The sequence below is a fragment of the Mycteria americana genome, chromosome 5 (genome assembly GCF_035582795.1).
Source record: "Mycteria americana isolate JAX WOST 10 ecotype Jacksonville Zoo and Gardens chromosome 5, USCA_MyAme_1.0, whole genome shotgun sequence".
Taxonomy (NCBI): Eukaryota; Metazoa; Chordata; class Aves; order Ciconiiformes; family Ciconiidae; genus Mycteria; species Mycteria americana.
In genome coordinates this window covers 59,959,531-59,981,368 of record NC_134369.1, presented here as the reverse complement: position 1 = coordinate 59,981,368, position 21,838 = coordinate 59,959,531, and the positions used below count along the sequence as shown (strand labels likewise).

General features: G+C 47.9%; 1 protein-coding gene across 1 annotated transcript in view; it reads left to right on the top strand.

The window, feature by feature from the left end:
• The window catches only part of CCDC85C (coiled-coil domain containing 85C), a 115,100-nt gene extending 93,818 nt beyond the window's left edge, over positions 1-21,282 (top strand). The window contains exons 4-6 of the mRNA XM_075503565.1: positions 9,666-9,761; positions 17,723-17,821; positions 19,434-21,282. Of these exons, the coding sequence (XP_075359680.1) occupies positions 9,666-9,761; positions 17,723-17,821; positions 19,434-19,523 (285 nt within the window). The 3' untranslated portion in view covers positions 19,524-21,282. The remainder of the gene's footprint in view (positions 1-9,665; positions 9,762-17,722; positions 17,822-19,433) is intronic.
• The last annotated feature ends 556 nt before the right edge of the window (positions 21,283-21,838 follow it).

The following is a 21,838-nucleotide window of genomic DNA, read 5'->3' as shown; positions in this document are numbered from 1 at the left end:
CAGAAGAGCCAGGGGAGCCCTCTGGGCATTGATGCCCCTGCAGAGTCACCCGGAGCACTGGGGACCTTAGCATGGCCCCGAGGTGTCCCTGCACAGCACAGCGACCCTGCCACCGCCAGCATGGAGCCCCCAGCCCCTCGCTCTGCTGCACGAAGCCCCCAGGTGCGGGGATCCCCAGGCTGCCCGCTGTCTCTGGCATCCCCGGGACTGCTCTTTGCAGCTTCAGCATCGTGTCGCGGCCTCTCAAAATGCCTTCGTCCCCTTCTGTTGCTCCACCAAGCCCATCCTGTGCAGTGCCCCGATGGTACCCCGCCTTTTCCCACCCACGCACCCCATCCCCGCGGCTGTCAGTTGAGCTGAGCGCTGCCGGCGTGTGTCGGAGGACAAACCCAGGCCTGTTACTCGCCTTCCCCTGGCAGCGGTGATGGCCACGGTCCCTTTTTAGGCAGGGGGAAGCAATGATCAAGGAGTGCGGCAGAAGGCAGCTCCTTCCTGCCGGCAGCACTGATACCACCAGGATGCTATTGAGCAGACAAAGAGAGAAATTCAAGGCAGCCGTTTTGCTGCTGCGGCAACAGCGGCTGCGGAAGGGAAAGTAAAATGAAAGGTTTGTCGGGATTTGCAGCCTGGGGAGTGCTATTGTGAAGCTTCAGAGTGTATTACCAGCAGCTGAGAACAAGCCGATCCATTTTTGAAGGCAGCTGCCCTTCATCAGCAGTTATTGCAGTGGCTCTGAGCGGCGGGTGGCCTTTTTCCCCTCAGCAGCCAACTGGCACAAAGTTTGGCGATGACAAAGTTTGGGGATTTGATGAGAAAAAGAGGCACTGACAGGCCGTATCCATAATTCGCCCTTACAGGTATCTGCAGGAGGCGAGAAAAATTCATCTGCTTTGAGGGTCTGCTGTAGGTTCTCATGCTCTCTTGCTGCGTCCGTTGGTGCGGGGCTGGCAATGGGTCGGGGGAGAGATGGGGCACGGCAGACCCTCGCTCTGCCCCAGGCCTGGGAGGAGGCTGCTTCGCCAGCAGTGGCCAGGGCAGCCAGGCTGAAATGGAGACGTGGAGGGGCAATACAGATGCGCGCAGGTTTCCTCCGCCTCTGCGTGCATCCTCCACCCACCCAGAGGCTTTCACCTGGGCCATCCCCAAATCAGATTTGCTTCAAAATCAGGAAAGTCTTAAAAATAGCCACTGTTTCCTTCTGAAATCAAATGTGCTTGACATTCCTTTATTAAAAGAACTAGCACCTCTCAAAATATGCTGATAGTGCCCCTGTGAGTCAGTCGGAGTTAGTGCACTTTGTCCGCGGGTACAGCACGGGCTCGCTCTGTCTGTAGCAGTCAGACTTCTTGTTTTCTTGTATCAGGTAGTTACGGGCTGAAACTGCTCGAACGTGTCATGTCGGTAATAATTTCACAGTTCGAGGGGGCAGCTGGAGCTGTCAGTGGGGCTTTTTAGCAGCGTGCACCCGTTCCAGCTCCGCAGCGCTGTCACCAACCCAACAGCGGCCGCTCTCCTCTCCCCTTGCGCTGCCGGAGGACGCCGGCTCGCCAGCTTTGCACGCACCAAGGAGCTTCCCAGGGCTGGAGCTGCGATCGGCCCTTAGCGTGGTGCTGAGAAAAGACACCCTTCCTGTTTGTAGATGAGATCCAGTTGCAAACAATGCCCTGACTTTGTTTATTCTGTCTGGGGCAGTCCTTGAAATCCTCCCTTTCCTTTGATGCCCCAGCACGGCCCGCACAGCCAGCGCTGTGTCACGCCTGCCGGGGAGAAGAGCTATTCTTTTGTCTGATGTCCTTGATGTTTATGCTCAGAAAGCAATGAAACAGTTAAATTGTTTCTTTATTAATCAAAAGGGCCGTGTAAGCCCTTTTTGTTGCTTAAGTAGATACCCGTGAACTCAGCAGAGGCCGTGAAGGTGCAGGAGGTGGTGGCTGAGCCGTACAGACGGGCTCTGCCCGGCTCCTATGTGGACCCAGTGGTTAATTCATGGATTTGAATGTTTACATGACCAGCTGCTCTCTATGATTAAAGGCAGCAAATTAAGTAATGCCAAAGGAGATTAGCATCTGCAATAAAGTCCCTTGATTTGATAGGGAAGATGCTAATAGGGAGTACTGACGGCTGCTGCACTCACTCCTGCCGGTGGCCGGGACCCATGTTGTGCTGGGGAGCCGGCGCTGTCTGCGGGATCTCCCACGTGTTCCTGCTCCTGTGCCTGGTGGCAGGGTGTCAAGCGCTCGCAGCTGCGAGGCAGCCCGCTGTGACTTTGGGAACGTAGGGCTGTGCAGCCATTTAAGTGCACAAGGGGGGAGCGGGTGGTTTGTTTTGAGCTGGATGCTGGCAGGCTTTCTGCACAGTAGGCACGGAATAACAATAACCAAGTGTCATCATCGCTTTGGATCATCTGCCAGGCAGACTGGACACATAAGGGACCTGGGTGCTCCCTGGCTCTGGCGAGGGTGTCCCGCGCTCAGGCACGAGAGGGCTGGCATTGCCCACAGCAGGGTGGCAAAAAGGCTGTGCTTTGCACAGCGTGGTTTGCAGAGGAGCCGGCCCCGGTCGCTTCTTTGTGCCTTCGGGAAATGTCCTTCTTGCAGCCAGCGAGGAGCCCTAGGGCTGCTGCCAGCGTGCCTTCAGGTCGCCTTGTCCCCGTGGGGCCGTGAGAGGAGCCAGACCCCTTCAGGAGCACCACGCGCGGTGGCAATGGCAGAGCTGCCATGGGCATGAGAAGATGCAGCAGGGAGGGAAGGGGCTTCGAAGGAAGGGAGGGCGAAATGTCAGCCCAGAGTCATGTCATGCTTCAGCACCGCGCGGCACCGTCGCTTTGTTTCAGCCATTAACCCCCCTGCAGCTGCAAGGCAGCAGAGGACGGGAAACGTGGCCCGGGCTGCAAAACGATGAGGGTGTCTGATCTGCTTTTGTGGGGCCCAGGGAATTCTCAGGCTGGTGGTAACGGGAGATATTTTTTTGTGTGTGATTTCCTGGGGGTGCCACTCATCTCTGTGTGAAGGGAGGTTTCTCTTTCTGAATGGATTGACTGTCTGTGTGAGCCTGATGCTTGCCCTCGGTGCTGCCTATGCTACATTTCTGATGGGGACGCCGTGCTTTGGGGCTTCGGCACATTCCCTGCGAGGGTCCAGGGATGCTTCTCCCATGCCAGAGTGGCCCCATGCTCTTGGTCCTTGGTTTTGCCGCTGGTTTTCCCCATCTGCCCCCCAGCACTGTCTCTGGCTGGAGCTGCTCCAGGCTCTTTATAAACTTTGTAGCCACCAGCACTATTCACAAAACCAAAGTATGCTGGATCCCCCCTTCTGCCAGCACGCCGGGTTTGCAGCCAGACACAGCACCTTTCCATGTTACTGCCTGGCTCTGCCATCTGCTTTCCACGTGGCTGTGGGCATATTACTGCCTCCTGCTTGTGCCTTAACGGTTTCTAATTTACAGAGCGGTGTTGGCACCTTTATTTATGTAAAACACCTGGATGGTGATGGGTGCTAAGGAAGAGCCCAAGTATAATTCAAACCTGGGTAAGCAGGCTGCAAACAAAACCACTGCGAGATAAATAGACGTGCCTGGGAATTTTATTGTGAGTTGTCTGGCAGTGCCTGCCTATAATGTAATTTTCCTTGTTCTGTCTCAGCAATAAAAACTTCACAGTGTCTGATATGACTCCATTTAGCTTTAATGTTGTCTGAGGTATGCCATTAGAAAAGTGTGGTTTATTTAATCGGGTTTGAATCCTAAATGTCTGCTTGGTTTTTGAAATGGTAGACAAAAATTAATAGAAGGCAAGGAGAAGATGTGAGGTTCAGAAGCATTAACGCTTGCTCACACACTCCGCGTTGGTCTGAAGCATCCTCATTGCCTGGGCTGTGACTGGTAGGTGAAGTAAAATCAGCATAACGTTCTCCTCTGGGTTTTGAAACTTAGTCTTTTGCAGTCTTTCTGCAGATCAGGAATAGCTCTCTCAGAGCTGTGGTAGGAAAGGATGTCATTAAAAGACAGAATATAATTGAGCAGAAGGAGACTGAAAACTGATGGCAGGACCAAGGTCTCATCTTTCTTCAGATCCCTGGAGGAATCAAGAAGAAATTGTTTATCGCAATTTCTTTGTTCCTTTTTGAGATTTCCAACCCAAAACCTCTAAAAGAGCAGACACCTGTCGTCCCCAGTTAGGCTCTTTTCTTCTTGGGTTCCAAAGCATTCCCACTGTTATTAAGCCTTATTTTGCTTCTGTGGAGGTGTGTCATTATCAGGAGTACCCAGCGTGCCCTGTTACAGAGAGTCCTATTAATTTTGTTCCTCCAAACACGTAGGAATAGAGGGAGTATCGACGGCAGTGCTTGTCAGCATCTGTGCTGGACCGCAACCCATGCAACCAGATAGAGCCAGCAAGGACTCATTAAGCAGCTTGGTCTTAGACACTGGCAATGCCATCGTGGCTTGATACAGAGCAGCAGATGTTCTCCAGCAGCTGCAAGTTGAGGCCTCTGCTCCTCATTTTTTGGTGTCAGATTAAAAAGGATCATTGGCAGTATTTGTGGTCTTCGGATTTTCTTTCTCACATCAGTGCTGTTGCTTTGCTGATTGTCTTTGGGTTCTGGGCCGGCACAGTGGATGGGGCTAGTTTGATTTGGTTTGTTTTCTGCTTTGGATTTGAGGTTATCACCGGGCCAAGCATCATTCTTAGCAATAGAGAACTGGGGGATTTATCCCCTCTGCGTAGCATATTGCTTCAAGGCTGCTCTGGCATGAAAGACGGCAGAGTTCCTCTCTCTTTCCTTAGTCTATTAATGATACAGCTGGGCTGTGAATCTCCTTACAGACTTGGAGATTGAACCACAAGCCCTGCAGGCTCCAGTGAGAGGTTTTTGGGAGGGTCTCGAACAGAATTGAGGTTCTCTGGTGGATTTGTGGTTTGGGCATGCATGATGTGGGGCTGGCGGGATGGGGAGGGGGCTGATGCTACGTGGGAACAGTAAGCTCTGAGGAGTGTGTTGGTCCCATCACAGACACCAGCAAATATCCAGCGCTGATCTGCTTGAAATGGAGGAGCAGGCGAGGGCTGAAAGGGAAATGTGTTCGGTGGTGCTTCAGTACTGCCGTCTGCAGAGGCAGCAGAGGAATAGCTCGTCGTGGTTTCCCCACTGGGAGAGGGGCTGGGTTCGTGGGTACTTGGCACTTACCTCCCATGAGGGATGCAGAAGAGCCTCACTGGGAGCCTCTCGGGACACTGCAGTCCCGGAGCTGTCCTGGCAGCAGATAGGGCTGTTCTTTCCAGGGCTGAACTCATTGGAGATCCACGCTACAGTGGTCTCGAATGCTCGGAACTGCCACAGTGGTTTACAGAGCAGCAAAAGCACCAACTTACCTAGGAAGCGTCAGATGGGTCACACACGGCTCCACAGCCTTTGATTCCCTGGGACTTTTGCTTCTTAAAGACATATCTTGGAGAAGGGTCTCTGGGTCTCAGAGGTGCAGTGGTCAACAAACCCTGTGCATAGGGAAGATAAGGTGCTTCCTCCAAGCACTTGCAACTCCAGTGCAACTTAGAGCCCCCCACTCTTAATTAGGCTGGTAATCTCACTGCTGGGCAGCTCTTTCTTGCAGTGTAACTGTGGCTGTGGATGAAACAGAAAGCGGTGTGTGATGTAATTCTACCCAGGTGACCATTTGACAGCACAACATAGATGTACAGTTGTTTTCTTTTTGAATTACAAATTCCTTGTATAAGTGATGAGTTAAACAAGCTGACTTCCAGCCTTGTCTCTGCTGCTGTAAACCTGGAGCAACTCCAAAGCTAGTTGGGGCCAAAGAGAAGAAGAAACTTTGCATTTAGAAATGACTCAGCTTCTCATTCTGCTGAGGTTCAGCCTCAGCAGAAGTAAACTAGAAAAACGATCAGGATGGTATTTCTCAACAGCTTTCTTATAAATATAATGGCATCCTTTTTGGTGACTTCTGAGCTGGTTTTTAGCACCATTCATTTATATAATTATGTGACACCTCAGCCACATGTCTGAGGATGAAGAGTGAACAATCTCTGAACTACCAAACGCTATGAAAACCTAGCAAGTGGAAAAGCCAGATGTCCATCTAATACAGAGAGAGCATGTTTGACAAAACCAGACAGGGAGAGGAAATTGAGAGCGATGCATGCCCAAAACATACCATATTGCTTTTTGCCTATATGGACAATTTCGGCTTCTTAGGATGTAACCAGATTAACCTTGCTGTTATTGTCCGTCAGGGTGCTGAGTCAGTCGTGTTCCCATGGCTGTGAAAATGTCAGCTATAGGGCAGGGGAAGGGCATGGGCTTCTGCAGTGATGGAGGTCCTCAGAGTAGCTGAGTTAGAGTGCTGGGGTGCAGCTGTGGTAATTCTTACCCACAGTTTCCAAATGCATCTATTTCAGGCATGAGGAATGTCTTCCATCTGTGTGATGTCAGCTACTACCTTAACGCTGACTTCCTGCGATTTCCCCCTCCCTCCTGCCCTCCTGCCCTTCTCCCAGTCTCCTGTCTCTGATTCCCCCTCCCCTGCATTTCATCTCAACTGGTTTCCTGCTGGGTAAAAGGCACATCCTCCTCTCTCTTCCCATTCCCTCCCTTCTCTCCCACTGTTGGCAGTTTTCCAGTCCAGCAACCTTGACCTTATCTCCGGTTTCTTCCATTTCCTCCCCTTCAGCTAACACTATCGGCAAACTCTGCCCCTTTTCCTCTCCTCCATCCTCCGAAGGCTGGCCATGCATCCTGCTGGATATGTTGTCATTTCTTTCTTTGCTGACTATAGTCCCCTCTTTTCTGGCCTCCTTTATGTATGCCTCTGTGCAGGAAGCTGATAGGAGCTCGGCTGAAGTTTTTTTTTTTGTGAACCACACTGAAATCAGTGGGAATGAAACACCTACCCCCCCTTTATAAAACTCTGACTCTGTGTGTGTCTGGAAGGAGCCTTTTCTAAAGGTGCAACTGCACAAAAAGCACTAAGTGTAATGATAAGTAGTAAGCCACCCTTAGCAGCGTGGGTATTTTTACTTGTTGATTCCTACAGTTGCGAAGAGCGGGGATGTTGGTGAGATCCTTGCTCGCTCCCCCACTTTCTTTACGTGCATGTTTGGCCTTTTGTAGTAACAGTCTCACACGGTGGGGAGGTCTCTGGCTTGGGGCATGGCGGGCCTGCGGCATGCTCGTTTGGTGCACTCGCCATTGCTGACGGTTGCACTCAGCAATCTGGACATCTGTTTCAGTTGGCTGGGGGTTTTGGCTGCCAAGCTAAGGATCAAGGATCATGCCTATTTTAGAAATGAAGTCATCTGTTACTGAGAGTCTGATAGCAATTTTCGGGTCTACCTCCTTTGTTGCATCCCTCATTCTTTAACATTATTTTTCTCTCCTTGAGTCAAATTCTCTACCTATGTTCAGGTGGAGCTCAGTTGATTGCCCTTGCTGAATTTCAGCTGCTCGTCTGAGAAGGACGGTGACCCTCTGAGTGGTTTTTGTGTGATATGATATATCCAGTGCATCACCGTGCTTGCAAGATTATTATTATCGTGTCATACTTAACAGTATGATCAAGCTCTTTAGAAAACATTTCTCTCTAATCATTCTGGTTTCATTTGTATTCTGTAATAATTTTGAGAGTGATTACGATCATGGAAATGCTTTGTAGCTCATTAGTGACTTCAGTTCTGTGAGGAGAAGCTGCCACTGCATGTCATACGGGAGACCTCGTTTGGTCAGAAAACTGTATTTAGAATGTTGTCAGCAGCAGGATCCAACAGATTTCCTTTTACTTTTTCAGATTACTCTCAACTCAGAATAAATATTGGATCTTAGACCTTTGCTTGGTATTTCCTGTGTTACTTCTAAAGAGGGCTGTGGGGGAAGATCCATATCAAGTATGGTTCATGGCCACAAATTCCTAATATTCTGCTTTCAGTTGTCATGATCTTGGTCATTTATGGAAAGAAGGCAGCTTTCATGCTGAAGCCAGAGGAATTATCCCTGTATTGGTGTCTTTGACCTCTGTGGGAGACTGATTCTGGAAGGACTCTGTTGCATTTACCAGCCCTGTGAGAAATTTGTAACCCATTTTGCAGTCTTAAGTGGCAGGTGTAGACTGGCTGGATCCAGTCCCTGGTGCTCCCTCCCCAGCCTCTGCCTTTTCTGTGTGAAGTTATGGACAGGGTGCCTGAGGACATGTCCCCAGTTGGCCACAGCTCCAGCAGGCTGTAACCCTCTACCAACAGGTCCAGAACCATGCCCAGCCTGTGAGTGTCTCTTGGTCTCTGTGCTTCAGCAGTCTGTTAAATCTCCTTGGAGAATTATTGTGGAGTTATTAAGTCTAATTTTCCTTTTTCTGAGATGCCTGCCTCTCAGAAGGAAGTTTTTGTATCACCAGCAGCTCAGTTCATGAAGGTCGCTATTATGGGTAAAAGGCTCTTGGTCATGACATGGGTTAAGCACAGACCAGTGGCCTAGGCATGAAAGCCTCTACGCTTTTCATGCTGTTTTTGTCTGTAGCCTAATGGATTGGCCCGTATTTTTCTTTAATGTATGCACATGAACACTTTTATTAGTAAAAAGGCCCCCACAACTTGAAACATTTGGAAGAGCGAGAGGTGGTGAAGTGCCTCTCCATTAGTCCTCCTTTCTGGCATGACTAGCTTGCTGCCTTGGCTTAGACGGCAAAGCGATGAGATGAAGCATAAAACATGCTGTGTTTTTAAACGTGGAAAAGATGAGAATGGAGTGCCTCATGTGTCGTATGTGAAAGCATTCCTGCGATGGTGCTACATGCCGCTCTGCCATCCTAATTTGCTTTCAGAGGCCCCCAGTATGATCATTCTTTGTGCTTCCTAAAGGATGTGAAGACTAAATATGAGTTTGGTCAATGGTTGCATTGTTGATTTCTCCCACTGCTACAAAGCAATGCATAAATATTAGGGACAGGCAGGGTGCATCTCACTGAATAAAGATATTGTGTCTCATAATCCAAGTCGGATGCCTTTAAAAAAGGAAAGCCCTATGAAAAGTGCTTACAAGGCTGTTTGGACAGTAGAAATCTTTTGTAAAGTGTGATTTCGGCATCTTTCCCAATGGGATCCTTCGTGCAGGAGAACTGGCCAGCATTTTGGAAACAAACCCAGCCAACATTAGGTTTGGACATCTGCTTATTTTAAGGTTGCCTTCACAATTTTCTCTGTAGCTGAAGGTTGGTACTCGATGTCTATGTGAAAATGTTGCCAGAAAAGCAATGAAGTTATGCCAACTGCTTCTTTCATGAATGCAGCTTCTTAGAAATGACTGCTTTATGCCGGAAAATCATCTTGTTTGCATTGCTCCCTTGGCTAGAAGGATGAGAACCGTTTGATCTTGTCCTTGTACAAAGTTATCCTAAGTGAGCAAAAAATGTTTCTTGAATCAATTTAGCTTTAAACCAGGGTGATCTCCTGCCTGAGTATATCTAGACTGAGTGATGGTAGGCTTAAATGGCATTAAATCAAGTGACTTGTGAGGAAGAGGTAGTGGTGTCTTTTGTCTTTGCAGGTGGCTGAAGGGGATTGAATTTGAGAGAAGCTAGTGCTCAAATTTTCTGGATATTTTCTTCCTCCTTGCTTAAATCACCCAAAGGGAATTAAAGCATATCTTCTCTTATTTCAACAGGGACCAGCTCGCATGACATCTGATCTTGCATCTTCTCCTGCAGCAGGATATGTCCCTGTCGGTCAGAAACCAGAGGCTGTTGTGCATGCTATGAAGGTAAGGATGGCACACACAACCGGCGGCGTGGTGCAGTACAGTGCGGTGTGGTGTGGTGCAACAGACACCGAAGTGGCAGAACTGGATGGTTGCTCTTCTCTGGAAACACAACAACTAGAAATAGAAAGTTAGTACTCAGGCAGATTATTGGTAACCAGCACCTGTATCGTGATGAATAATCATTGCTTCAAACAGTTGCAGAGTTAAGCAAGATCATGCATGACTATTTTCTTGGGTGAGAAACCTCCAACAAAAGCTGCTGATGCTGAAGGTCTTGGTTACCCTTTCTGTTCATCAGTCCTGCGTAAGCTGGGACTCTGGGGTGACAGCAGTGACCAAAATGCTGTTTTTAAAAAGGGCACAAAACCTGCAATTCCTACATATGTTTTGTTATTGAAAATCCTGCAGCAGTCTTCAAAGGAGAAAGACTTTATTTTATGTAAATACACAGCAAACCATGGCATCATACCCGTGTAGATATGTGCATCATCAGTGGGGATTAACATCAGGACCGTTGGCAATAAAAACCATGGGACACTGCTAGCTGAGTTAAAGGAGAAAACTTGCACTGTGGTTTCACAGCACTTCTCAAGTCCTAGTGACCATCCATTAGCAGGAAAAATGTAATACCCTGGTGTTACATGTTTAACTAGCTAAGCAAGTTACTTCTGAGTATCTAAGGGACACAGAAGCACAAATCCTTTCCAAGGTGCCATAGGGATGGCTGGGAAGTCTCTAACTAAATTAGGCTCTGGTTGGAATATACTAATTTATAGATTTGGATTTGTTGATGCTGAAAAATTTTGTACAGGGTTAAAAAGCTTTCATCAAATCAAAGGAGGATTCCTGGATGGCTACTCTGGAGCTCAGATCCCCACAGTCATAGCTGGAAAAAAGGTCCAGCAGTGGCATCAGCACTAGCATAGACTGTCCTAGACCTGGAGACTGGTGCTTACAAAGCTCTTTGCTTTGTACCTTTCCACATCTGACAGCTAAATAAATGTCACAATGTTGCTTGTAGCTTTGATCTACAAGTTTCTTAAATTTTGTAGTTTTTAGTGTTTTCAGCGTACTTTTTTGTGCCTGTGCAGGGTCTCTTGGCTCCAGGACAGATGTGGCAGGTAGCAGTGGTAAAACCAACAAGTGTCAGGAGAAGCAGTAGTGCAGCTGGCAAGGATGTTGGTTCCACTGGGCAGCTGCAAGATCCCAGGGGGATATTGGGTGTCACACTCATAGAAGATGAACCACAAGTGGTTCATCTTCTATGCATTTATGGTGTGTGAGGAATTATGAAAGGGAAGACAAGTTTGGTTTGATTTGGATCAAATTTGAATTTAAATTATGAAGGATCCTTCAAGCTGAAAACCTTGATTTTTCAGCTTACTTGAGGCTTTATACACCCAGATTGTATAGCTCTCACTGGATCTTAAGAGAAGGGTGTCGAGCACTGTCAAGAATTAAAAAATACCTTTAGTACAGTTTTTTCTACTTCCCAAAGGAGCCCTGATCACACAAATGGCAGTTCACTTGCCTACATATATTTGTCCTGTGTTTTCCAGAGAAGTTTCTTCTTTGGTTGTTGTGAATGGTTCTGTGCTATCAGAAAGTTGTTGTTCTCCATCCTGTACTATGCTGGATTACGCTTGTGGGTGACATTTCTCCTGTATATATATGCATATGGATCTGCTAAACTGGTGCCTTGCAGAACATTGCAGACTCATGTGATACCTTTGTTTTTCTGACACGTTGTACTAATCCAGTTTCGCTTGCATTTAATCATGCAAGCCCTCATGCAGTCCAGACTACTGCTGTTGGCTTTTTCTTCCCAAACTGGGGGGTTCATACCTTTCTGCTCCTGCTCTTCATTGCATTTGGTGAGGTGGTGGTGAGGGACAATATTAAGTAGAGTTGATAATGTTTTTAAGTTACAAGATCAAATAGTTATAAATTGATTATGAACACATTCTGGGGGGAAATTAGGTTCCTGTTTGCTTTAGGGATTACGGGACTGAATTTCTTAGTAAGGGCAAGAAACATAAATAGTTTTAAGATGCGGTTTGATAAGCTTATGGAAAGGATTGGAAACTTAATGAGGAAGATTCTTGGAAACTGGAAATTAAGTTTGGGAGGTCTGGCGCAATGATGCATATAAAGGAGTTGAAAGGAAGTTGGATGGCTGGTTGCTTGCACATACTATTATTGTTATGAATCCTCTACTTCAGAGCGTTGTTGATCACTAGGAAGGACCGGAAGAAATTCTCCTCTGCAATTCCATAATTTGGCCAGTGAGGTACATTTGTCTGTCTTCAAAACCCTGGAAAGTGCCACGGCTGGGGTCAGGAAGCAGATGGCATAGCAGTCACATCTCATGGGGCATAAATGATCTCACATGATGTGTCCTGCTCACACACCTAGGGTTAAAAATATTCTCATGTTGGAAGCGAGGAGGAAATTCTCCTGTAGGTCAGTGTGGCAGGGAGGGATGAGAAGGTGTTTATTTTTCCATCCTGTGGCCCATTTCCAAGGATCAGCTGGAAATTGAAAAGACTGAGGAAACTGGTCATGATCTCAGTCTCTCCTCCTCCCTTCTTGTGGCACAGTGCAATTGTGGCTGTTGGTCTCCAGCCGCAGATCTTAAACTGGGTAGAAGATAACGTTTTTTGGCCATGGCATGCTATAGCATATGGAGTAGGTCTTATTTGCACCCTGCAGGACTGGGCAGCTTTTCCAGTGCCAGCCCCTGCATGTGGGAAACTGGATGCAGCTACCAGCTTAGACCCTCACTGCCTGTGATACAGCTCACGACCTTCCCTTGAGGAGGAGAAGAGGGTAGCCTACAAACAAGTCTTTGTGCTTTGGCTATAACACATCAGATATTAGAAAAAGCCCTTCTTGGTTGTGTAAAGAAGTCCTTATGGCTGCAGCAGGCTAGATCCTTACCATGAAGAAAGGCAAGGACAGTTGGAAGTTGGCTTCGCTTGTCCTGTGGGCTGCTTGAATGCAAGTCTGTCCAGAAGCAGTGTGGCTGCAAGGATGTGGCTCTGTGCCCAAGTAAAGGTCACTGGGGCTGTGCACTCTGCACAGATCTGCAGGGCTTCTGGATTGCCTCCGTCTGCACCCATCTATGTAATGTCCCCTAGGCTTTTTCCTTGGCTTTTTCTGGCAGCTGAACGCTAGCTATGTGGCTGAAGCGTTGCCTGCCATTTAGCGTAAGTAAGTTCTTCCTTGAGCACATTTAGGGATTTTCTTTATTTTTGCTTCTGAAATAGTTTTTGTTTATTTGCGCCTACTAAATAAGGAGCAAGATGACAGGTTGGCACTTCTAACAGCTGTTTTTGCTAACAAGAATAAAAGATACATATGCTACAGCTCAGTATCTCGCTGAACATCAAAGCACTTTTCTTAGCAATTGAGCAAACCTGCTAAAGACGTGGGGAGGTGAAGAGGAGACAAATGTACGAGAACGACATTTAGCCTATAACCCAACTCGCCCTGCAGCAGCAGCCTGGACCTCTCCCATGGGTGCAGAGCCATCGGGCAGGTGATCAGTCACTCCCGCTGATGTTGGGTAAGGCAGGATTTGGCCCTGCCAAAACTAGGGAAAAGTCCTAGCAGGGCATATAGACTGTTCCCTTGCTGAAGCAGGATGCCATGTTCCCCAGTGCTCCAGCCCCATTCTAGCTGACTTATAAATCAATAAAATCAGTGAGGCTTGCACCCTTCAGAAGGCATCCCTCAATCTCAGAGTGCTTCCTGGTACAGAAACGCTTACCTCATCTTTCAACTCCCCTTCCAAAACTTTACTGCAGTCATCCCGACTCTTTGGTGGGGTTGTTTTGTTTGGTTTTTAAATACGCATTGCGTGGTCATGCGGGGCCAGTACAGCAAGTCAGCAGGGAAGTGGATGTGATGGACCAGGTGACTTCGAGGTGACAGTGCCTTGGTCACAGATGTCAGTGCAGTCACGAAGGAAAACTAAATATACCTGAGGTGTTCCTCACAGTTTACGTATCGGCAGGGAGAAAGCCAGATGAGTCAGTGTGCTCATCAGGAGCGAGGTGCAGGTTTGTCTTCAGGAGATGGCATGCCCAGGCAGAAGAGCAGCGTCACCCGGTCCGGCCCCATTCCCCTGCACAGGGAATTGCCCGGTGCTCGAGCAGCGCAGGCTGCCCTCGCCGGCTGGCGTTTGACCCAGAGAGATCAGATAGCACCGGTGCGTCTGCAAAGGGCCAAGTGCTGTCAGTGCAGCTTGATGAAGAGCAAAAAGGAGGGAATGGCATGAGCTGCTTCAAGCCTGGGGTGCACTTGCCTGTTTTCTGTAGGCTTCTGGGTTGGGATATAGCAGAAATCACGGGATGATATACCCCCGTTTCTTAGATCCACACTGACTCCACAGTCCTTGAACTTCAGCTGAGCCACAGACAATTTATGTGAAGGCAGGTCCATAGTCCCCCGCAGTGTAATCAGAGGAACATTAACCTGGTCCTTCTAAACAGCCGAGGCGGTGCCTGGCAGGATCTGAGAACAGCTGGGGCTGGGTCAGCACTAAGAGGCCTTCCTGTCTTTCTTCAGGAGGTGATTTCACTCTTCAGAGTGTATTTTTTTCCAGCATGCCTTTCCAGGGTAGGCTGTTGAGCTTTATTCCCCCCGAATCCCTTTTTCCCATACCTAAGATGCTAACACATCTTTACAAAGTGCCTACCCAGACATGGGGTGGGCCTGGGGAGCAGGATGGTTTCCAGGGTAAATGAGTCCCAAGTCATTAAGAAATGAAATACAACCATAACTTCTGTCTGATCAGCTTTCAGCTCCAGCTCTGCCTGGTTTAAACCATTAAAAGACATTTCCACTGAAAGAAATGGGCTGTGCCACCCCTCCACACCTCCTGGACTAGGGAATGCAGTTTTAGTTTAAGTGCAAGTTGTAGAAAAACAGTTTATTTTTGTCCGCTGAGACTCTTGTGCCTGCAAGATTGATGGCAGGTGGAAGCAGAGGCCGGAGCTGATGTGATCTTTAACTAATCTAAACCGTGGTTGTCCTTGACACTTGCCCTGTGGACACAGTCGGTGCTTAGCTGCCAGCCAGGCAACCCTGGCGCTCCGCACGGGGATGTGATCCTGCAGGCTGCTGCCTTTGCCGCCGAGCGTCGGAGGCACGCTGACTCCAGATGAGCGAGTCTGATGTGCAAGTCCAGCTGGATCAATAATTAATTCCCTCCTCTTTAGCAGAAAATAGATGCTCTCTTTGTCAGCACATACATGCTTTTTGCATCCCTCTTGCCCTTCCTCTCCTCTTAGAAAGGATGTGGATAATTCTTATTTGTGCAAAGATTGGTCCTGGCTATGTTGGTTAAACTAGCTGGTGCATTTTAGAAGTAGGTTAAGGGCCCTAGGAGAATGACCTATTTTTGTTCATAACGCAGTTCGAGTACAGCAGGATTGCTGTGCCGAGGCAGACTGGGGGATAATCTACCCTGGTATCCTGTTTCGCGGAGCGGTCGGTGCTGTATACCTCAGCAAAGGGTGAAACCCATCCTTGCACTGCATCTAGCTCTGTACTTCCCTAGGAAGTGTAGGAATATTTACGCCCACAAATACACCTGCTGTACAGCTTTATATGCGTGTGGATGTATTGTGGTGAATAAGAACGTGTGCTGTTTGGTGGCGTTGGGTGATTCCAGGAGCTCTGACCCTGCACGCTGAGCTGACCACCTTGCTCATCAGTGGCAAAGCCCTGAGTGAGGTTTGAGCCCTGGGTCAGCACAGCTGTAGTAGTAAAATCTCGAGGCAATCCTGCGCATGTGCCCGACTTGTGCAACATGCCTGTGCGGAGGAGCTATCTGAATGCACGCGGATGCGTTGCAGGGGGTATTCTGTGGGTCAGCCTGCTTCCAGCGGGAAGTGAAGGCTGCCGTTAGCCCTGGGCAACCTCACCTCTGTGATCGAGGGGCCACCTGGCCGCAGCGGGCACTGCCTCCCTGGAGGTGCTCTGCGGGACGGTGCGTGCCCCAGGCGGGACGTGGGGGGCCGGGGCCGGCTCCCGGCTGCTACAGAGGTGCAGGGTGTGGGCAGCACATGGCGGGACACAGCAACCACATAGACGTGCTGCATCTTACCATGTGTGTCTTGGGGAACATGTCTTTATCATGCTTTAACATGTCTTAACATGCTATTTAAAAGAAAGAGGTTAAAAATCAGACTTTTTCCCTTTTCAGACATTGTCAACCTGAAATCTAAGAAAATAAGTCACAGGCAGGATGTTTCCACTATTTTTTGCAGTGTCCTGAGCTTTCACAGCGCATTTAGTTGTCTTCCCAAGGCAAATCTGCAAGTGTGGCCCAGCCACCAGGCTGAGGGGTGTCCAGGGAGCCAGAACACGAGCACTGGACGTGTCAGGTCTGGGGTGTCAGTGCTGGAGCTGTAACCCCTCTGTCTCTGCAAGGAAAGCTGGTTCTTCCCAGATCCAGGAGCGCCTGCTAGAGATGCCCTCCGAGCTGCAGAGCAGAGCCTCCTTGGAGGGTCTGAAATCCTTCCCCGCCTCCCTTTCGGGTTATTTCTATGCTTTTGCAACCACGTCTCCATTTCTTTGCAGTGCTTTCCTCCCGTTAATATCATGGGAAAAGCCCCGTAGTCATGAGCAGAAGGGAAAGGAAAGGCGATGCCTCACTCCTCCAGAGGCTCCTGTGGGCAGGGTGCTGCAGGCAGGTACCTGGGGCTGGCAGGTAGCCAGGCATGAGAGGAAAGACAGCAAAACGGAGCTGCTTGTGGAGGACCAGACAGGCCTGGCGCCAGCACGTTGTGGGTATGGCCTGTATTCATCAGCGTTTGTACCAGCCGAACTCATTGGGCAGCCGGTAGGTGCTACCCTGTAGCCGTGGCTGCAGTCCTGGCCGTGGGGGTGTGTGCAGGGCACGCGCGTGTGTGCCAGCCCTGGCCAAGGGCCACCCATTCCCTTACCTTTCCTGGGCACGTGCTGTGGGTGGAAATGGTGCTGACGGAGATTCAAGTAAAGCTCGGGGAGTCGAGGTGATTATCTCCATCTTCAGAGGGCGTCTGTGGCACGAGGAGAGGGTGACCCAGATGCACCACGGCACTCGGCGCTTGCTGGGGACGGCGCCTTCAGAAGACTGCGGTCAGCATGAAGGGTCCTGGGAGGCAAGACTGGTTTTTTTCCCTGCCCTGTTCCCATCCCCTTCGCAGCCTGGCTGCATCCAGCTTGAAGAGGGAGTGGGTAAGAGCCAGGAATCAAATCGGGATCTCTGAGTCCCAGGGCTCTGTGCTAACAGCCTGTCTCTTTCTCACTGTCATCTTGGGCCTCCGAGGGGTTCCCTTGAGAAACTAAATGGCTTAAAAACAATTTTCAGCCAAAAGGTGAGTGAAATTGGCCATGTCTGTTTAAGATCTGAAAGTTCATGGCTGATTGCAACCACACGCTTAAGCTGCATTGTAATATTCTGCTTTTCAGTGGTACAAACCTCTGTTTGCCTCTTTCCCTGATGGCTAAAACCCCGTTAGACCGACAAGCTGCTGGCCTGAGCACAGTTGCCCCATGACTCGGATTAGCAGAAGGGAGTGGAGAAGCTCTGCTCCTGCGAAAGAGGGGAAAGGAGGGAGCACGAGTTGCTGGGGGATTGCCTTGGGGGAACTGCTTGGAAGGTGGGGCCACCAGCAGCCTTCCTGGAAGAGATGTGTCTGTGGGCGCAGGCAACTCGCTGCCAGTTATCACATGGTCCCCCAGGACTGTGGTGGCAGCCACACCATGCAGGTGGTGGGACAGAGGCATGCCATCACCAGGGAAGGGAGAGGATGGAAGCACCCAACTTGGTGTCATGTTCGTCTTTGCAGTGTTCTGACTCTCAAGGCTTTGTGAAGCCTGCCAATTTAAATACTGGCTAATGAGGTTGTTAGGGACACTTAATTATTTGAGGAGCATAATGCTTTTGTAATATCGTTTTTTTGTAGGTCCTTGAGGTCCATGAAAATTTGGACAGGCAAATGCAAGACAACTATGAAGAAGACCTGAGTGAAAAGGAGAAGGCGATTGTTCGTGAAATGTGCAATGTAATAACTCCTCTCAGCAACTCTAGGGGTTTCTTTCGTGGCCTTTTGTTAGAAGTACGGAGGAGCAGGGGTCTGCTCTGCGTACAAGCCCTGTTTGATGAGAGATCCACAGGCACAAGGGCAGAGTGGAGGCTCTGCTGACCGCTGCTTTGGGTATCAGTAACCCGAGTGCCAGTAACAGAGCAGCCTTTGCTCAGCAGATATTTCCCACTCTGCTGCCTTCAAGGGTGCAGAGTAGCTAGTCTAGCTGACCGAGAGCTGTGCAAAGGGCTCTGAGAGTCCTGTTAGCAGTTGACTCCAACTGTGTCCTTAGGGACTCGGTTTGGGCTGAGCAGCCACTGGTTGCTAAAGCTGTACAGCTTGAATGGGTTTGAGCCTAAACCGTAAGATAACATCAGAAGGAGAATATTCATGTCTGAAGCCATTGAACGGCATCCTGGTGTGTGGGGTGCTTTTAGCACTGCCAACATGTTGGGCAACCACACTGTTAACTGAGCTTGCCACGTTCTGTACGGTGAGCGTTCATACCAAACCTCTGCTCTGCGGCGTCTGCTGCTGTGGCACTGACTCCAGCTTCCAAGCACCTTGGCCACCTTTGGCTTTGAACAAAGAGTTTGGGATTTCTGCTAGAACGTGGCTCAAGCTGCATGTCGCCTGCAGTCGGGGATGTGCCGTTCGACAGCACCAGCAGTGCGTACAGCAGGGAGGAGGATGCTTATGGAGCCTCCTCTTGTAGAAGTCCACAGTGGAGGTCAGCCCAAGTGGCATCATTTAGTGCCTCACAGCAGCAGAGAGGAGCCTAACCCTCCGTTTCAATTCTGAAAACCACCTCAACCCTACAAAGAGGGTGTAAAGAACACAAGTGCATCTTGCAGAGCTAAATGACTGCAACCATCCTTGGCAAGGGCTGAGGCACTTTGCTTTGGTTGCTGGATCCCTATAAGCAAAGCCAAGACCAGAGTGAACGAGGGCTTGCTTTTGAGGATATTGTCTGCTTAATGCCACATTCCCTTGTAGCCATGCAGGGGGAAAGGTAAAATGCCGTAACTTCATCCTCCCAAATGGACTCATTTCTGTTTGTGTATCATCAGCTGTTTTTTCTTTAAATATTCATTTTATGTAGACTCAAGGCAGCTAAGAAGTGCTTTGCAGTTTCTTATTTTTTAAAAAATAGCCTCCCTCACCCCAGTGGCCCTAGAGTGATAAAATGTATGTTTTTAGAAAGTCATATATATACATATAAAATTTTAATCATTATCTTTTTCATTATCTTTTCTGTTCATGGTAACATCATTTCAGTAAGCATGGCAGGGTTGACCTACCATTGAACTTAACTTCTGAACCTCGTGTATTTGTTTTATGCTATTACCCCAGGCAAAAATGGTTCTAATTTCAAGAGAGACTAATTAGAAAAATGCATCAATGGTTTTTTCCTTGGAAACTGGTGCACAGATGCCATCCAGTGGCTCTGCTGAGAATTACAGCCCGACTCTAGGAAACGGCTTTTTTTGACTTTCAGACTGCAATTATGAAAATACTGCAACTCATCAGAGGCTTTGGGTTTTTTTAATTCCTGTCTTTCTCTTCCCCACCCCTTTATTTTTTCTGACAGGTTGTCTGGCGAAAGCTGGGTGATGCTGCAAGCTCCAAACCCTCCATCAGGCAACATCTTTCGGGAAACCAGTTCAAGGGTCCCTTGTAGGAACACCGACCTGGAGGCTGGAAGTGATTGATTCCGTGAAGACTAACGAGGCAGAGCACAGCGTTTCTGGCTGCCTGTTCTTTGGGAGTTGGGGTTGAGGTTTTTTTTCAGGGTTTCCTTTTCTTTTTTTTTTTGGCTTTTTTTGTAACAATAGTGTAAATATGGCAGCTAAAGGCCTGATTTCCAGGCTGTGGTGCTCTGGAACTACTGTTCAATGGGTAACCATCCAATAATGCCAGACTTGCATCATTTGTATTGTAGTTCAAACCTGCTTTGTTGTAATGGTCTGTAGAATTAACTAACTTGAGAGAATTTCTAAGAGGAACAAGAAGAACCCTTAACCTGCGGAGAAGTCACAGTTTGTATCGCTCCGGTTCACCCGCTTCATAGCTGGGTTAGTGGCTTCAGGCAGCACCTTCCAAGGAAAGAGCAATTTAAATTCGTTGGCTTACTGCCTGCAAAGCTCCTGAGCTGCTGACACTTTTTTTTGGAGGTCCTTATTTTGAAGAATGACACGCAACTGTTTTCACAAGGCGCTGTGTACAATATTGAGTGGTGAGCTAAAAACACCGGTACCACTCTGTACATTGTATGGTGGTACTCATCACACAAGTGTACAGAAAGGCTTGAGACTCCCTATCAGCTGTTAATGAACTATTTTTCATGAACAAATGACAAGATTTCTGCAGTCATAATGTGAATGAACTGAAGTCACTTAGCCACACACCAGTATTCCCTACAAATATGGCAACACTTTTCCTGTAAAGCTTTTACTACAAACTAATTCAGCAGAAACTGCCGTCCTAACAGTGCTTATGGCTTTCACAGGATCTTCGAGAGCAGCTCATCTTTCACATAAGGAAGATTTGGGTATTTTTTTAAATGTTCTTGCTGGATCCCTCACCTATACTGGTTCCTGTGTAAGGTAACCAAACAACCGCCTTGCAGAGCTGAATAAAAACTCCATAAACACAGGCTGTTGGGTGAGACTACTTTCTGCCATTCAAGCTTTATTTTTGTTAATGAACCAAAACAAGCAGGTTTTTCCTTCTTCTAACAGTTGTATATAAACCAATGGGACTTCTATTTTGCTATTGTGGAGTAGCTGCTTGTATAGTTGTAAGAATTTGACACACCCCCCCCCTTTTCCAAGTTGTCACAGCAGCTGTCCCTGTATTTTATTAGATGTTCTTTCCCAATAGTCCAAGGAAGTGGGGCTTGGTTATTAAAATTATTTTACACCAATTATTTTAAAGACAGGCATGTGAAAAGATCAAAGCCTCCTCTTCAAAAGTTGCATCAATTTTAGTGACTAATTCGAAGATTTACTGACCTCAAACACCATCACTTTCTTTTTATTCTCCACAAGAATCAGTCACAGCTATAGACAGCTGAATTAGCTGGAAAGGTTCTTCCTCTTAAATTAATTTGTTCTACCAGTTGAGTTCTTGACTTGTGGTATTGTATTAACATGGAGCACTGATACAATACCAAGGAGCCCATGCTGCATGTTCTGAAAGGTACTTGGTCCCATGGTACACAATAAGCTAGCTGCCTGGGTAAAGAATTTGGAGTGTCAGAGCTGAGATCTGTAACCAGTAAAAAAACAGAGAAGGAATACAACCCAAATACATAGTAACCAGTAAGAGTAAGCACCACTGCCATTATTCATTGCAGCAATAAAAATGTAACAGTCAAGATGAGTAGGTTATTTGAACAAAAAAACCAAGAACCACCCCCAAAACACACATGCATGCTCTCACTCGCACACTCACCAGTAGTTTCTTTCTTACTACTGCTCAGTCAGCGAATGCTGAGCTAGCTAACTCTTAAGTCTAATAATATTTACATCCAACGTGTCTGGAAAAATCCATTCTAGAGTCTGACTGTCCCCTTTAAAATATGGCAGCTTTAGAGGATTCCAGATTTCGTCCTCTTTGCTTTTTGATCTCCAGTTTCTAGTCACCATTGATTACTTGTCTTCCTCCTGTACAATATATACCTTGAGATTTTTGTACCAGAAAAGGTGATGTAAAGCAGAGGCATCATTCTTCCTTAACATCTAATGTTGAACAGAGGGTTACTTTAATCTATCTGCTTGAAAGCCCATTTTAATTTTGGAGGCATCTAACCGCTGGATTAAGTGGAGAATTGAAGCATATTGCGAACAAGGTTAATTTACGTCAGTGAATTTTAACTAAAGCAATGCAAATGTTGCCAGCACTTGTAGAGAGTTGTGTTGATGACGCGCTTGCTATTTTAGGAGTGTATTAGACTAGCAGGTCCTCTCAACAAGACAAGAGCTATACTAATCA